General features: G+C 34.8%; 2 protein-coding genes across 2 annotated transcripts in view; one reads left to right on the top strand and one right to left on the bottom strand.

The window, feature by feature from the left end:
* Positions 1–475: 475 nt before the first annotated feature.
* Positions 476–4,306, bottom strand: LOC144447091 (glucose-6-phosphatase 2-like). Its single transcript, XM_078136998.1, has 6 exons — positions 4,280–4,306; positions 3,795–3,831; positions 3,515–3,737; positions 2,546–2,655; positions 1,656–1,889; positions 476–1,383 (listed from the first exon to the last, which is right to left on the bottom strand). The coding sequence occupies exons 1-6, from the start codon at positions 4,304–4,306 to the stop codon at positions 878–880; spliced, it is 1,137 nt and encodes a 378-aa protein (XP_077993124.1). The 3' UTR covers positions 476–877.
* A 2,844-nt stretch (positions 4,307–7,150) lies between these two features.
* LOC144447527 (uncharacterized) overlaps positions 7,151–17,215 on the top strand; it is a 37,439-nt gene continuing 27,374 nt past the window's right edge. The window contains exon 1 of the mRNA XM_078137575.1: positions 7,151–7,285. Within this exon, the coding sequence (XP_077993701.1) occupies positions 7,237–7,285 (49 nt within the window). The 5' untranslated portion in view covers positions 7,151–7,236. The remainder of the gene's footprint in view (positions 7,286–17,215) is intronic.

The following is a 17,215-nucleotide window of genomic DNA, read 5'->3' as shown; positions in this document are numbered from 1 at the left end:
AAACATACCAATACCGAAACTTGTTCAAGAAAAAGACAACCATATTGCGTATTCAGATTCTATGAACTTTTATGTCTTTTTTTTCACAAAAATTCAAAACATTATTGACCCACAGGCACATATTAGTTATTGAAATATAGCAAATACATATAGCTGTCGTTATTTTTGATGTACCCACAAACTAATATTGTGATGTAATGTTTAAAATATGACTGTGTGAATTGTCTCAACTTGTGTTCATGTTTTGTAAATAGAAGCTTATTTTATAAAACCTTGTAAAGAAATAGAAATGAGAGAGACAAATAAATAAAAGTATTGTTCAAGACTAACCAAATACTTATTGTTTTCATTTCCTTGATTGATTGATTTATTTATTTATCTATTTCTGGTTAAACAAAAAGTGTTTTCTTTTTTGGCAGCACACATCCTTAACTCATTCAGGGAAAGTATAAATACACTATGTAGATTGGTCAGATATTTTGAATATAAAGACCTTTTCTGATTGGCCTAAAATATTGCCAGTGTAGCTTACCAATAAGAGGCTATAACAATATACATGCATAGAGACGACCCTTCTGATTGGGTGACTGTAACTCACCAATCAAAGTCAAATTTCAAATATAAATGTATATAAAAAACCTTGTCTGATTGGCTTAAACTATTACCAGAGTGTAGCTCACCAATTAGAGTATCTTCTTAAAGTAAAACATGCATATAGTCTAGAAGACGTTTCCTGATTGGCTTAAAATATTGCTTAAATGTAGCTCACCAATTAGAATGTACCTTTCATACAGTGAGGTTCAACTTGCTATGTCATCACAGAATGCACCAAAGAAAGTGAACATCTTAAAGTATAAAAACTAGAATTTTACTGTTTTCAGTGATTATGGTTTTTTGGTCTGCATACAAGTGAAGCAACAGCTGTTCTCAGACACACAACACCGATAGGAATAAAACTATTCTTGACAAAGCCATAGATGTAAAATAATAAAATATTACTCTGTGGAAGTGGAATACTTTCTATAACGAGGCAATAAAGAACACAGCCCAATATAGCAATAACGCTACCAAGGAAATCAATACTCTGTTTCAGTCTATCTGGACATTTCGCTGTCAGCATTACTGTGATGACTCCGAGACCAAGTACGCATCCTGCGTCACGTGATAATGCAAAGAAAGGTGTAGTATCAAGATGTATGTACTCTGGTTTCGCACACCATTTCATTGCCAGTGGGATACTCCAGCCTGGGTTCAGATTTAATGCTTGTAGGATGAAGAATAATCCGATAGCTGTGACAAGAATTAAGACACTACCTATGATATAGGCAATGAGTTGTAAATCATCCGTTGACGCACGACTGCATGTCATCCCTAATAACATACCTGAAAACAAACACACAAATTTTACTGACAATGCCTCCTGAAAATGTCAAATATATAAACCAAAACTCTACTTTCTAAACATGCATAGGGTGAATGATGACAAAACCTCTCCACTTGCAAGTTTCTCAAAGAAAACACTTCATAAAATGACAAAAGATATTGAAATCAAAATACTAGCACATTGATTATTCAAGACAAAAGAATATATGGAGAAGTTATTTCATTGTTGGGCCAAGGACTAGTAAATGTCTTATTATTGACTACTTCCTTACCAACAATGGTTCCCAAAACCACCTGGTGTGGAAAGTGAGTGGCTATAAAGAGACGAGATAGAGCCACCATTGTCATGACAACAGTAAACAGTAACCATGTCAACCACGCTGTTTGACTGTGACCTTTCTCACTCTTGTTTTGTTGGTGGTTGTTTCCAGCGTGGTGTACATTGTATGCATGCACCATTATAAACCAGACTGAGGCTGTCACCATTGCATGGCCAGATGGACTACCTGTTGAGACAATAGAAAAGACAACATGAAAACTATAGTCTAATGATGAAAGAATCGCTTTGTTACAGTTTGACTGTGGTTTTTCTATGATCAAGGACAACCCTACACATATCTGGAATGAAAATGATAACTTCAACTTCCAGAGATAACAATTTGAAGATATCAAGTCCCAACCTTTTGCTTGAATTCTCCCATCACTGTCAAGGAATGTATTGTTAAAAAAATTAAACATCGTGAGCACAACAGTGAAATAGAAATAACTGTAAATACTCACAGCTTGAGTCTCTGAAAAGGTATCTATGAATATCCCTTTATTCAATTTTTTTAGTTTTTACTGTTCAACTAAGTAGAAATTTTTATTGTTTGTATGAATTCAACCAAGGGGCCTCATTATTTATGATGTAACTTTGATACTCTTGTAATTGTTACATCACACACTTTCAAAAAGTTATCCATATGATAATTTACATAATTATTTGTGATGTCATATAACTGGTCTGTGATGTCATGATAATTTGCATATTTGTGACATCATAGAATTTGTGTATGTGATATGTCATGATAATTTGCATGTATGTGATGTCACAATAATTTGCATATTTGTGATAATTTGCTTGTCATTCATCACCACAACTACATATTGAGTTCTACTTTACCAGGTCCTGTTTCACAAGTCAATGGGTATTGGTTGATATCTGGTCTAGTGTTATCATTGTACAGTGATGATTCCTGTACCCACCAGTAGGGACGATTACCATAGAGTAACCTGTAACACACAACATAGCAATTCTAAAATGTCAATTTTACCACAGGTGCAGAAATTCATTCATCTTGAAGAAAAAGTCCAGTTAAACTTATTTCTGTCTTTAGTATACTTGTATTGATTATGGTTATCAACTGAAAGGGAAAGTACAGTCAGACTTATTTCTGTCCTTAGTGTACTGTGAAAAGTTCAGTCAGACTTATTTCTGTCTTTAATACATTTGAATTGATTACGGCTATCAACTGAAAGTAAAAGTACTGTCAGACTTATTTCTGTCTTTAGTACATTTGAATTGATTACGGCTATCAACTGAAAGGAAAAGTATCGTTAGACTTATTTCTGTCTTTGGTACATTTGAATTGATTACGGCTATCAACTGAAAGTAAAAGTACCGTCAGACTTATTTCTGTCTTTGGTACATTTGAATTGATTACGGCTATCAACTGAAAGGAAAAGTATCGTTAGACTTATTTCTGACTTTAGTACACGTGTGTGTATATGGCTGTCAACTGAAAGGAAAAGACAAAAGTATAGTCATATTTATTTCTGGATTTAGTACACTTGTATTGATTACTGCTATCAACTTACATATGGTATTTGGTGATAAAATCCAAATACAAAGAATTTCCAGACAAAAACATTGTGGCATAATGTCATTTCCAGAAGTTTTCCCATAAATCCATGCAAGAAATTCCTGAACACATGTCAAGTGCAGTAGGGCTTCTTTACAAGATGTCAAAGTTGAATACATTAGTGAGAGGTGCTAATTTTATTATCACCCCAAATCATTTCTAAGTTGATAACAGTACAGTAGTACATGATGTAACCTTTACAAATGATTTGAAATCTATCCGGGGCTTACCATTTGAGGACTGCATTCATCCATTCTGATAGTGCGGCTACCCAGACCACTTTCCGCCCAACTGAGGGACTGAGGCAGTAAACAATGGGAAAATAAATAAGGAATGCATTCCTTGGATCACCCATGTGTGACATAAACAACATGTATGCATCATATCGTCCGAGTGTAGACTGTAGAAACTGGATAAAACTAACGCCCTGTGCTTGAAGAAAATCCATTGTCACTGTCTACATGTATTTCCGTAGCCACTCGATCGATCGATGGAGGAAGTGAGCACAACCAGCACACACAAATGTACTTCGACCCCTTACGTGGCACTCTCAGTCAGATTTGTGACAGATGTCTTTCAACTACAGTAGTTCATATGTCACCGTGTTGTCCTTGATATGACGGCTTTGTGTAAAATATCTTAATACGAGCCCGAGCACGACAATAACACAGGATCACACGAGAGCGAAATTGTTGTCGTCTGCAGAAGGTCGCAGTGCAGTCGAGTCAGTCACACGTGAAATAAAAGGGTCAAAGGCTGATGTAATATTTTTGTAGCATGTTTTTGGAGAAGCGAGCAACAGAGACTGCGCCCTCTAGTGTTTAATTTGTACTGGTATCAACATCAAGCTGAGCTCCACTTTCACCTTCGAGCTTTCCACGTCTAATATTCCCCTAGTAGAGCACTCTATTAAAGAGAATATATTGTTACCATGGCAACCAGAATAAGCCACTTTTAAAAAAATCATTTTTGTCAAAATGAGTCAAATTGCATACAAGCTGGTATCCATGGATGAGTGCCATTTACATTCCCAGATATGAGTGTTACTACTCTCAGATGTTGCTGAATATTATGTTTTTACCCCGAGAACTGCTCAGAGTTGGTGGAGGTACATGTGCATATTATTTAATATTTGTTCTACCGAGTGCCCTCATGTCATTTTGTTGTGGATATCAGTAGGATCGGGATTAAAATTTAGATGTAAAAAAAAACAGTTGTCTGGCAGAACTAATATATAGAAAGAGTTGGTCCAGGTTATAATTAAGAATATTCATGTTTAGTCCAAGGCTAGCTCCGGATCCATATGTACCTGTATGTTTATTTTTGATTTAAAGAGTAGTCGCTTTGCGCACAGCGTTGATAATTACCTCGACATTTTACCTCATAGTTACTCAACACGACAGGCAACAAGTGACAATTTTTATACTCCAAAATTTAATCTTTCTTTGAACCATCATAGCTTCAAGTACGCTGCAACCAAACACTGGAACTCAATACCAGACTTTATCAAGAATCTCAATAATTTAAGTATCACTTGAAGAACTGGCTACTTACCAGCTAAACTTCTCTTTTCAGTGCTATTCCACTGTTATGTTATGTAGATATCATTTACTGTTAATTAATCTACCGATCGGCATATACAGCTGTTATACTTCTTATACCGTTCGACCATCTTTCACAGACGTTCACCTTTAAAAGTATTTTTCGCATTGTGTCTGAGGGTCACATTCAGACTAGTTCGAATGAACTATTTGTGATCCCCGCCAGAAATGTTCACCTTACATGTGTGTGTGTGTGTGTGTGTGTGTGTGTGTGTGTGTGTGTGTGTGTGTGTGTGTGTGTGTGTGTGTGTGTGTGTTTTCTAATCTGAATACTTTATAACATTAAGCTCTGTAAATTTATTTGTAATGTCGAGCTCTTTGTACGAGCTATTGTGTCTTTTTTTTCTGGCGAAAATAAACATTATTATTATTATTATTATATACATTGATAAGATATAGCGCTATTCATATGCAATGATCTATCAACTCTGAGTCTTAGACCTTTTAAGGCCCTAGTAAGTGCATTTAAATGTGCTTGATAAAAAAAACCGACACGGGTTGGAATTTATACTTCTAGAAAAAATCCTCCAACCTGCGCAAGAAGTCGCAAATTCAATTTTTTTTGTAAATGCTTCACTACGGAATTTTAAGAATGTAAAAGTAAAACACATAGGTAATAACTAGTGCCAATAGCCTAACAATAAATGACATTGAAATCGAGAATGCATCAATCACATATGATGAGAAATCACAAACGTGTACATCCCGAAGCGTTTGTTTATAAATAACTGATACGCAAATATTTCAGAACTTCGATTTTCTATATATATTCTTTTTCAGAACATTTTTACATGTAAAACGCCCTCAGCGGCTTTCGTATAAAACTCCTCCGGGCAGGCTACTGGTGTACGTATAGTACAAGTCTGGTAACGAGTTGAGGAAAAGATGCAATCGCAGTATATATACCGTTATAAGTCGCGGTGTGTGTTATCAAAATTGTTTATAAAGCAATTCTAATACTTTGCTAGTCGAACGTCGACGTAACATGATCACGATAGTTTTTTTTTAATGTCAACAACATTAATCATGTATAGATAGAATTCAAAAGTTTCTTCAAATTTAAGTGATTACAAAGGGCCAGCCTATACCTACCTACCGACCTATCCCACCCACCTACCTACCTACCCACCTACCTATCTAAACCTACCTACTTCTCTGCCTGCCTATGTACCTGCCTTCCTTCCTTCCTTCCTACCCACGTGCACCCACGTGCACCCACCTACCAACCCACATACCCACCTCTCTACATACCTGCCTGTCTGCATAAATACACCTGAATAATATCAAACAGTTAGTATGAAGAGTGGTTTGAAGGGTGCCTAGAACGACGAATCATACCGTCCTATATTCTTGGAAATTTATCAAATCCAATCCATCAATCCAATATATCTCGATAGCTACTGTCAAGTGATGATGGATACATTTGAATCGCAAATTTTTTTTCTAATAATTGTTAAATCATGTTCGATTATTATTCATTTTGTACAGTCACTACAGTAGCTTCTTTTTTTTTGGATTCAAAAACGTAGACCCTCCGACTTTGTGGGTTATTCTTTAAACGCACGAATGATGGCAGTCGTCCGTCAAAGACAAATAAAGTCTCTAAAGGCTATCTATGGCTTCAATTCTCTTCTCATGTCTATTTAAAAGTTTACGGGGTTACTCCTTCTATACATGTCATTGAACAAATTCGATGATTTCTCACTGACTCGGCTAGACGGGACCCCGGGGTGAAGAGACTCGGATATCTTGAGATTCGAAGTCACGGATGGTCTCTAGATTAAAGTCATGGTACATTTTTCCTGAATATTAAAGAAAATACCTATATTTTAGCAGGGACATGGTCAATCATTTATATTCATAGTCATGCAATTTTTATGTTGTCTAGGGTACCTGTTAGTCTCAAGGTAGCCTACAACATGTACATAGGAGGTAGGCCTAATCGGTATTAAAGTTCGACACATGACATTTTCTTGTCCGACCGTTGAACTTTTACTTGTAGTTTTCCTTTCTTTTCGATCACTAACGTTGAGGAATTTTCTTACAGAAAGTTTGTCAAGTCTACAAAATGCCACACAAAGGGGATTCATTGATTTGTACAAACTTTACATAGCATCCTTTTCTCATACTTGTAGCTGTTCTCTGAGCTGTTCAGTCGATACTGTTTACTTCGCGGAGTGACAGACATTGTTTTTCCTTAGCAACTCATTTGCATATGAGAAGGCACTATGACACAACATAGAAAGGAGTCACTCGGTAGCTAGGGATCACAATACAAGCGACAGTAACAGTGCCACACGCTATATATATTCAGGGCAAACGTGATCGTGCCCTACAAGGACTTTACAATCATGGCAAACCTTGAGCAAAACGGCGGTCCATTGACGCTAGAACATGACGGTAAGTTTTTAATGTTATACAAACTTACATACGTGCAAACTCCATTCGCATGCTCGTAATTTCGCCGCGTACGTACGCAGTGTGCCCCTCTCGATCTCAAGGCTGCGGCCGTAGGATCTCATTGTCCACGTATCCTATTTCAACTCGGTAATCGTAGCTAAATCTCTAATACACTTGTACTATATATATATTTACAATTCAACAAGACTTTACTTATAAAGTTGTGTGGTTCAAATCCCTTTGTAATAATGCGAGTCAATGAAGTAAGGTTTCCTCAGGGGAATTCCTAAAACCCTAGTGATTTCGTCGTCGAAGTAGAATAGCTATATCATCGCAATCATCACTATCAATCAACTCATACATAATAGTATTGTTGATCAACTTGGTGTCTAATTCCTAAATTGTGTTGATCAAACAACCGTTGGGTTTATTCACGGACGTACCGACAAGGTGGTCTGTGTTTAAATGTCTCGTGTGTATCTGTTGTGCTCACAAACTTGTTGAACTCAGGGTCATTTGTTATTAACTCTAGTATCGCTTCGAAGTCCATCAAATTTCATCAACAACAACGCTCTCTCCCTCTGTAACTAACACTGTGAAATTGAATTATCTAACATCTAGCATTTTCAAAAACAGGATAGTTCAGAATATTTTCACGTTTCAAGTTTAATTGTACGACGTTAGTGTCAGTGCATACTGTGGCCCAAATTCCAAAGAGACCAATGCAGAGTGGTGTTCACGTTGGTCAGCTAGGTAGCAAAGACAAGTTGTATTTCACCGTAAAACAGCAATCTCTGAAGGGCGACGTCGCTATTAAATTTCGGACCGTCTGATGGTTGCCCGTCATCAGTGGTATGATGTTATTACATTCGAGAGATTTGGTTGTTTTGATAAACTAATTATTATTGAGTGTCAAAAGTACTGGCAGGTGAAAGAATGAATGACAAGTGAATTTTAATTAATTAATTAGATTAAATTTTACTGACCTAATGATTGACAGCTACATCCCTCATATAAATTAATCGAATATTAATTAAAGTTTACAAACCTGTACACTTTAATTACTTATTTTGAGATTACTCATAAACCTGCATTTCATTTCATGATATTTATTTCGATTGCACTAACTAATCATTTGGTTGAAGTTTAATTACTTCTGTTCAGAGCTCTCCTAAATTAATTTATTAGAAATAGCAAAGGGCAAATTTTGACAACATAATGTTATATTAATCTGCTGTTGGAAGGATGAAACGATAGTTCCAGTCTTAGCTTATTACAATTTCTAAGTAATTTATCGACAAAATACATTTTATTTATCTAATCACTTTCCCAAAATGTCTTCAAAATAGAACGTAATATGATCTATTAATAACAGATTGAGTACAGTTTCTGTCAATTCATGAGTCATTTATTACAAATTGATTTATTTGCATTTTACAATTTTCTTTTCATGTTATTTGCCCAGCAATCGATTTAATAGCTTTATGATATACAGAAAAGGTCAAGGGTCATACAGCTTACCTTCCCATTATATTGTGTTGAGTCTTATGGCCGTCAACTGAAGCAGTCAGTAAAAGTGTCAACATGATTTGAACAATTCATTTTTGTATTTATTGATAACGGCTATATATTTTGTAGGCTGTATTTCAGCGTAGACATTTTTTTTGGTGGGAGCTTGGGGGAGAGTTAGGACTGCAGGGCGAACTACCACCAAGGTTGATATCAAAGATCGTTTTTGACATACTACTAGTGTTAGTCTGTTGTCATGGCAACTGTCATACCTGAATGATATTTAATAACACATAATTAAGGGTACTATTTAGATAGTTAATTAACATGTATAGAGATATCAAATAATGTGTTGATAATCCTACCAGGAGTGCACTAGCTGCAACTGGAATGGTTATGAACTATTTTGTTAGATAAATGGCTCACTCAAAATACCATACACCCTGAACAGTATTAATACCCCTGCAGATAAACATATTTCAATTATTTGTGTAGCAGTATACATATAGTATGGTACAATATGTATATCAAACCAAATTTAATTTAGGGTCCGCACCCAAAAATCAGCACCTTGCTGAATCACGATTTCAACTTATTACTATACTACTTATAGATAAAATAGACCATTAATTGACATGTACAATTTATCATTGGTGCTGAAACAATTATCAGTACATATATTGTTGGTTGTCTGATTAATAATAAAGTTAAGGGTGGGTTGGGGGGTTGGTAGATTCTGTCTCGTGCTATCTAGTCATTTAAAAAAAAATATTGGTACATGTAGCTTAGAAACTCTGTAGGTTGATCTTGACTTTGTACTCTCAACACTCATAGTCAAGGTCAACACAGTGAAGGTTCTAAGTTACTTCTTTACTAGGGCTTTCCACTGAGAATAAGGTTTAACTTGAACTAAAATATGTCACTGATACTTTACCATGGTGTCTCCTAGCTTGTAATCTAAGCTCTGTGGACGTTTTGTGGTAGAACATTATACTCATGAACATTGTATATTCGCAACCATCTCAGTTACCAGGGTTCTTAAACGAGAAATAACCAAAACATAGCAAGGTTTCGAAATACTGGCTAATGTGGTAAATATTATTATTTTCCCATATCTATCTCTATATTTTTGGTTGGAAACACTAGTAAAACGTGATGCAAACTTTAGTAGATTTTACCCCTGTAGGTTGAAAGTACTGTACTATTCATGTGTTGATATAATATATAGTTCCATTACTATATATATAGACATACCCCTAGGCAATTTATTGATTGTGGTGTAACACAGGTCGTAGAAGTCAATCCAATGGATAACCTTGTCTTGAAAAAATAAATTAAATCAAATAAATGGTTATTTATGGTTGAATGGTGGAAGAAATGTCGATAAGTTATTAAAATTTGAAAAATAGGCAATACGGTACATTTCTTGCCTCTGTTACGTTCGTATTGTGAGATTCCCAACTCAGTGCCTTTGGTAGCTACATGTCGCCAAGAGACTATGTGGTTTGACATAACAGATAGTAGTTCTGGTGAATGGTATTTTCAAGCCAGATAGTCAAATCTCTGGGCTGTTGTCTACACAGGTAGAAAAATAACCCTGGAAATATGCACTCTAATAACTCTGATTGGAACAGAGATTTGAACTCTCGGGGGGTGGGGGGGTGGGGGTGGGGTGGGTGGGTATATTTCTAGTAGAGAAACAACAATTTGAATTTCACCACAGTATGTAAATTTGCATAGCATCATGGTTACAGTAAACATAACTGTACTGTGTGAACAGTGGAGATATGAAATTTGAAACCAACAATTACTATTCTGAGACACTGTGTGATATGATATTGCGCCACAATATCAAAAACACCTGCCATTGTCAACCCCTCACCTGTTACATATTAATAGATATATCAATCACTAGAAATATGTGATATTGAAATTATTGAAAACGTCAAGGCTGGTTGTTGAAATCGCTCGATCTCTGGTAATTGATAATATTTTATGGTAAGGGAAATTAAACATGTTCAATCCTCGACAGTACAACAGCTGTACAAAAATCATAAATTTGTCTGCATATGATACGACTACATGATGTAACTGGTAGGTTCAACAAGAATGTCAAGTTGACAGACCAGACACAGGGGGTGCACTTCTATCCTACATGTTGTATCTACACAATTTTGAGTGCTTCCCAAAATTGCACAATTTTGACTGAAAAATATGAATAATTCTGATTTTATTGTTTTTAATTGCTTTGAGAAGTGTTCTTTGTAGATGGGGTGCACATTTCTATCCAAATTTATACAATCAGAAGTGTTCTTTGTAGATTTGCACAATACATGTATCTATCAAAATTTATACCAATTTTGAATACTTCCAAAATTACACAATTTTGACTGAAAACCCAGATTTTATTGTATATTAATTCCTTTAAGAAGTGTTCTTTGTTTATGAAAGAGACACAAACCAAACCAAAAAAAACCCCAGCAACCTGAAGTAACCCAATGAAGTTAGTCAATTTACAGCCATGTGCTATTTGTCCTCAACCAATAAACATTCACTGTATTACAAAAACCCTGTTATAGCAACAAGTTAAACACAGTATGTTTTCAATACAGTATTATCCACCTAATGTAAACATTCCAGTGTAAATAAAAGTCATGAAATGGAAAAGTACATTCCATGATGTGTGGTAGTCTAGTACACTCTCATAATAGCTATTGAATGTATTTGGCTTCTTTTCACTTTCCACTCAAGGTTTTCCATTAACTTGAATAATGGATGTTATGTGAATAAAATGCCGTCTTTCCTCTGGCAATATGAGATGAAAAAGAGATTTTTCAGTATTAAGTGAAGTATTTATAATGACATAACAATGAGAAGTTAAGTGGACAACTGCCCCCATGGGATGTTAATTTTATAAATGCATGCTACTGGAAGTCAACATATTATGGTCTTGAAATTAAACAATATCTATAGGATTATCTTATGATTGCATGGCCTTCAATTTCTGCTTTTGTTAATTTGAGTCTATCAAAGTAAACCACTGTTTTCTTTAAAAGAGTACAGCAATGCTATCTCGCGTAGTCTTTTCATGGGGGCAGTGTCCATTTTTTTTCATTGCCTCTAACAGAACAGAAAAATATATTCTGGCTTGTAAAAGAAAATGATTTTAGTGATTCTGAAATATCACTCATATCGGAGTAAATAAATAACAAACAAACATAATAAACAAACAATGGAATTAAGACAAAGGAAATTTATGATTGACAAAAAGAATGATTTTAATTGGTAATACAACATGTACTGTAATTAGTTTAGTTTTAATAATTATGTAATGTTACTGAAATTAATATGGTAACAATGGTAACATAATTTTAAGATGAATTAAGAAACATGGAATTTAACTTTAATTTTAGTTTTGATCACATTTCTATCAACATGTGATCATCCTTTTATTATCAAATTATTGTATTTTATACCTGTACCATAAATCCATACAGTACTTGATAATGGTAATTACGCAGTCATTAGGTTCAGACCCATTGTTGTCCAAGTATGCCATGATATTGATATAGCTTAATTGTGTTTACACTTGACCTTCATTGGTAGATTTTGAAGGGTTGTCCAAATATCATAACATCATTCACTCCCATACTTGACATTGCCTCTTTAACATTGTTTATAGTTACCATAGCTACTACACCATTCTTTCTACGGTGTTGCCATGGTTACCATATATATATATACCATTGTGGGTCTCACAGCATTTCTTGCCATCATGGTTACCAAATTATTTCTTAGAAGAGCAGTATTGATAAGGCATGTTCATAATCTTTAATACCCATGACACTTTGTCAGGCCAACTAGTAAAAGAAATATTTCATATCATTCAAAAAGTGGCAGGGTTAGGAAATCATGATTTTGTTATGTTTTGATAAATGCAAAGAGAATTATGATTGATAGATCATGGTATTGACATTCTAATTACCATGGAAACTATGCAATGGACATATTATATTATAACCAACAAACACCTATCATGGCTTGTATATTGTTAGTACAACATGTAGACTCCAGTACAATTATTCGGTAGATATTGGTACATACAAAACAGTTTAATAGCGATGCTCCCTGGGACTGGTGAAAGAGTTTAGTATGTTAGCTACATGTAGTTTGAAGGAATTGGGAATGATGAATGTATATTGTTAGCAGTATTTTTTTATTAATAGTGCAAAAAAAAATGAGAACAAGTAGCTAATGTTACCATAGTAACATGTAATTATGTAATGGTGAAATAACAACACAAGGCTATCATGCTTTTGAACAAGTGTAATATTTATACTGGTAGAATTAATGCATAATAAATACAATACAATGTAGGTGTTGAATGAGAGCCAGCAACTACATGTAATTGTACATTGGGATTTTGATGTTGTAATAAACCACAGCCTACTTTACCTCACCTTCCAAAATGTACATGAACTACATCAGTAGAAATATGTGCTCTGACTTGAATGGAATTTGACAATTGACACTTTTAAGGTTATAGAACAATGTCATTGCCACTAAAGTACAGACTGTTTTGAATTGGAACAAATACAAATAAAAACTGATCTCAAACTGTTTCCTTGCAAAAAAAAGGAATTAAACATTTATGGTACCAATGATAGATGTTATAAAGTTTAATAGGTGATTGGTGTTACTTTCTGTGTACAATTATTTTGACATTTGGCAGGACTATATGTTTATCCGATACATTAATCTGTGTATATATCAGGGCTCGAAATCAGCAATAGTCTAGGAAACATACATGTAGACTACCAAACACTGTATCTATATAGACTACCAAATTTATAAGGTGGTAGTCTGTTAGACCAATGGAAAACAATAGAAAATTGTAGTTGAAATAATTCGCTTGGAGAAATGTGACTGCCAAGCCCAAAAGTTATTTCAAGCCCCCATGGGTATGCATTTATGTACATGTATGTACCAGTGTGTAAATACTTGAAGCAGTGACTCTGAGACCAGACCAGAAAGAGACTTAAAGTTGTAAACCCTTATAGTTTGTGAACACACAGGATATATTCAACACACATATTGAACTCTGTCCTCTGTAATGTCCTCATGATTATAAAAGACGGCTATTCTAAGGATATGACCCACTGTGAGCTGTTTTTATTGATTCATAAAATAGACTTTAATGTGATAGGAATTCTCTCTATGTGGTGGACTGTACTTAACTAGTCTAGTATAAGGACATATATCACAGCTTTAAGTATATGGAATCTCCTTAACTGTTCAGATCTACTTCACTTCACCAACATTAACTATGTTGAGTCTTGCTCAATAAAACTACAGTTCAAATCATTTCACCAATGCCAGCATATACAATGAAATTCACCTGACCAGTGTGAAAGGAATAGACACAACTATGATTTTCAAGATAAACTCAATTGATAAGCCCCCTGTATATATAATAAATTACACTCTTTGGAAAGTTCAATTCAAACAATCAAAGCCAAGTGTGGTATCTGATAACAGGAGGTTGTAAAATAGATGTCTTGTGTTCAATCTCAGTCTAAGGTTCAATTCATTGTATTGCAAGATTATCTATAAAAAATAGTGTTTGTTGTAAGGTCAACTTCACTCAGTCTAGCTGTTGTTGTATTTTACAACCTCAAGTTATCAGATACCACACTTGGCATTGATTGTTTGAATTGAACTTTCCAAACAGTGTAACTGTTTATATACAGGGATCTTGTCAGTTGATTTTATCTTGAAAATCAAAAAGTTGTATCTATTTCTTTCAGGGTCGTCAATTGAATTTTATTGTAGTTAGTATATCCCAGTTTTCTGAAAGATTGCAAGAACAATCACTTCTCCTCACCATTCTACCCATCTGTAGTGAGTATTGAAAACTCACCATATTTTGATTAACGTAAATGAGGAAGCAAGAAATGCGTATATATGCAGAGCAGATGTGGTCCAGTAATTAATAATATATTTAACTAATCACTTCCAGGATAGCACAGTAACAAACTTGAAATTTGTTTTTGCACTTTACTGAGTCACAAACACGGACTTAATTGGTATACATTTCAGGTAGAAAAACACAATAAATATATTATATTAATGAAAGATTTAAAATCATTACTGTTACCTTCTCCCTATGGTCACTTTTATGTCTTCATTTTACTGGACACTGTCCAACTATACTAGTTGTAAATACATGCACTACATGTAAGTACCTGTCGCTCAAAAAAAGACTCAATGATCTGTAACAACTTGATATAGTTGTGTTCTCCTTAAAAGTATAATGATGTCATGCTGTATATCTCCTTATAGTAACCTCTCTCTCCTTCTGATCTTGTACGAAAAAACTGTGAAAGGTTTCAACTTATCCATAAATTTAATGACTTTATTTCACGCACAGTGGACAACAAATATCTTCTTTTATGATAGGGGATGTTTCTAAGTGACAGAGTAATTAGTGTAGCCAGGAGTTTCACCTGAAAGGTCTCCTGGTATGTGTATCTCTAGATATATACTGGTACTGGGTACATATTGAAGTAAACTTTCTATGTGTATTGTAGTGGTTCTATTGTAGTGATGATCACATGTACATGTGTGGTATCTTACAGACACATTTACACAGTCAAGCTTATCTGCAGAAGTAAATGTATGGTACGCTGTGAAATCATAGCTTCTTTGCATTTTATGAAATGCAGGAGAGATTTACACAGATACTGTAAATTGATTTCAGCAAAATGTTTGCCATATTTTGTAGGTTCTTGAAAAGATGAAAGTAGATGAAAAATTACTTACACACATTTTACTAGAGTTTCCCATCAAAATTATTGCTGAATGATATACAGGAATAGATGTAACTTTTATCTAAGGGTTAAGTCTATAATAATAAACTTTGTGTTTGGTTTCATTACTAATGTGTTGATACTGGAACCCTCCATACATGTAAGTATTACACATATGATGTATTGAATACAAAGCTTGTAATCAAATATAATTGTACCAGATACCAGAAGTTGAACAAAAGAAAGAAATTATAAGTGTGCACCCCCTCCCCTCCCCTCCCCCCCCCCCCCTGTCTAGAGGCTATTCTGGCTCCAAATCTCCTGAAAGGTCTTGAGATTTGAAGCCACTGATAGTCTCTGAATGACTACCCCCCCCCCCCCACACACACATACATTATTGCCTAATCTAATGGCCATTACTGTTAATCAGCAAATTATTGTTAGCATGACTGTAAATTAAGCTATATAGTCGTATAATGAATTATTGAATAGCTATCAACTAGTCTGTTTGCTATTAAAGTCATTAGTTGCTACCCTAAGTGCACAGAAAATCCTTTCACTGATTTCACAGATGAAAGGCTTGTAGTACTTTTAATACTTAAATCATAGCCCAGAGAGTTACAGATGTATTGTGATCAATAGCTACCACAGGCTACCATGTGGTTTAAAAAGTAGCCTGTAGTTTATATAGTTACCAGGACAAGTTTTTAGGCTATTTAGATTGCCATTTTGCCTGCCTACAGGTGTGTAACCACTTTGCCTGCCTACAGGTGTGTAACCACTTTGCCTGCCTACAGGTTTGTAATTACAACTGATATAAAGGGAAAACAGTGAATGATTTAACATGTACCATTTTGTGCAATGTTGAAGCGTGCTCAAATTGGTCATTATGATAGAAATTGGAATTTTTTGATAGGCATTTGAAAGGTACACTAATGTCCAATGTCTGATTTGAGCACCAGTTGATCATTTATTTATTTCTAACATCAGCAAAGTAATTCTTTCAAGCGTATTATGTTGGATTGTCTTCCAATCGACATATAAACTACATAACTTGTTATCAACTCTGTCCATCTTCTAAATTCATCCATTTATCTTGTCACACCTTGTCCTGTCTATATTCTTTCTGGTCCATTATATCCTTGGCAGAATGCCAATTGTGTAAATTATTCAAAGGGTTCTACCAATTGTCGATTTCTAGCTGTGTTGTTGATTACAAAGGTTATACCAATTGTCGATTCCTTGCTGTGTTGTTGATTACAATCAATACAATGTGTTATTGATTAGTAGGGACTTCAGTGTGTTTGGCTTAGATAGGTATGTAATCGCCGCACATCCAAAAAAATACACCGCAAGGCTCAGTGTCTCTATGCAACTATTAACAGTAACTTACTATGTGTTTCTCTAACTCAAGCGATTATGTTTGAACTGTAGAACTTTGTATCTTTGTTATTTGTTAATTAACTTTGAGGATGTCCAGTGTAAACTACTCTAGGTACATTTATGTACATTTTCTACTCATGTTTTGTTGATAGTAACTATAATAAACACTCATTTGCACTTTGTTATGTGCACTTTGAACACTTAGTATAACTGTACATGATAGAACTCT

This window comes from Glandiceps talaboti, chromosome 16 (genome assembly GCF_964340395.1).
Source record: "Glandiceps talaboti chromosome 16, keGlaTala1.1, whole genome shotgun sequence".
NCBI classification, from domain to species: Eukaryota; Metazoa; Hemichordata; class Enteropneusta; family Spengelidae; genus Glandiceps; species Glandiceps talaboti.
This window is presented reverse-complemented; position numbering and strand designations above follow the sequence as displayed.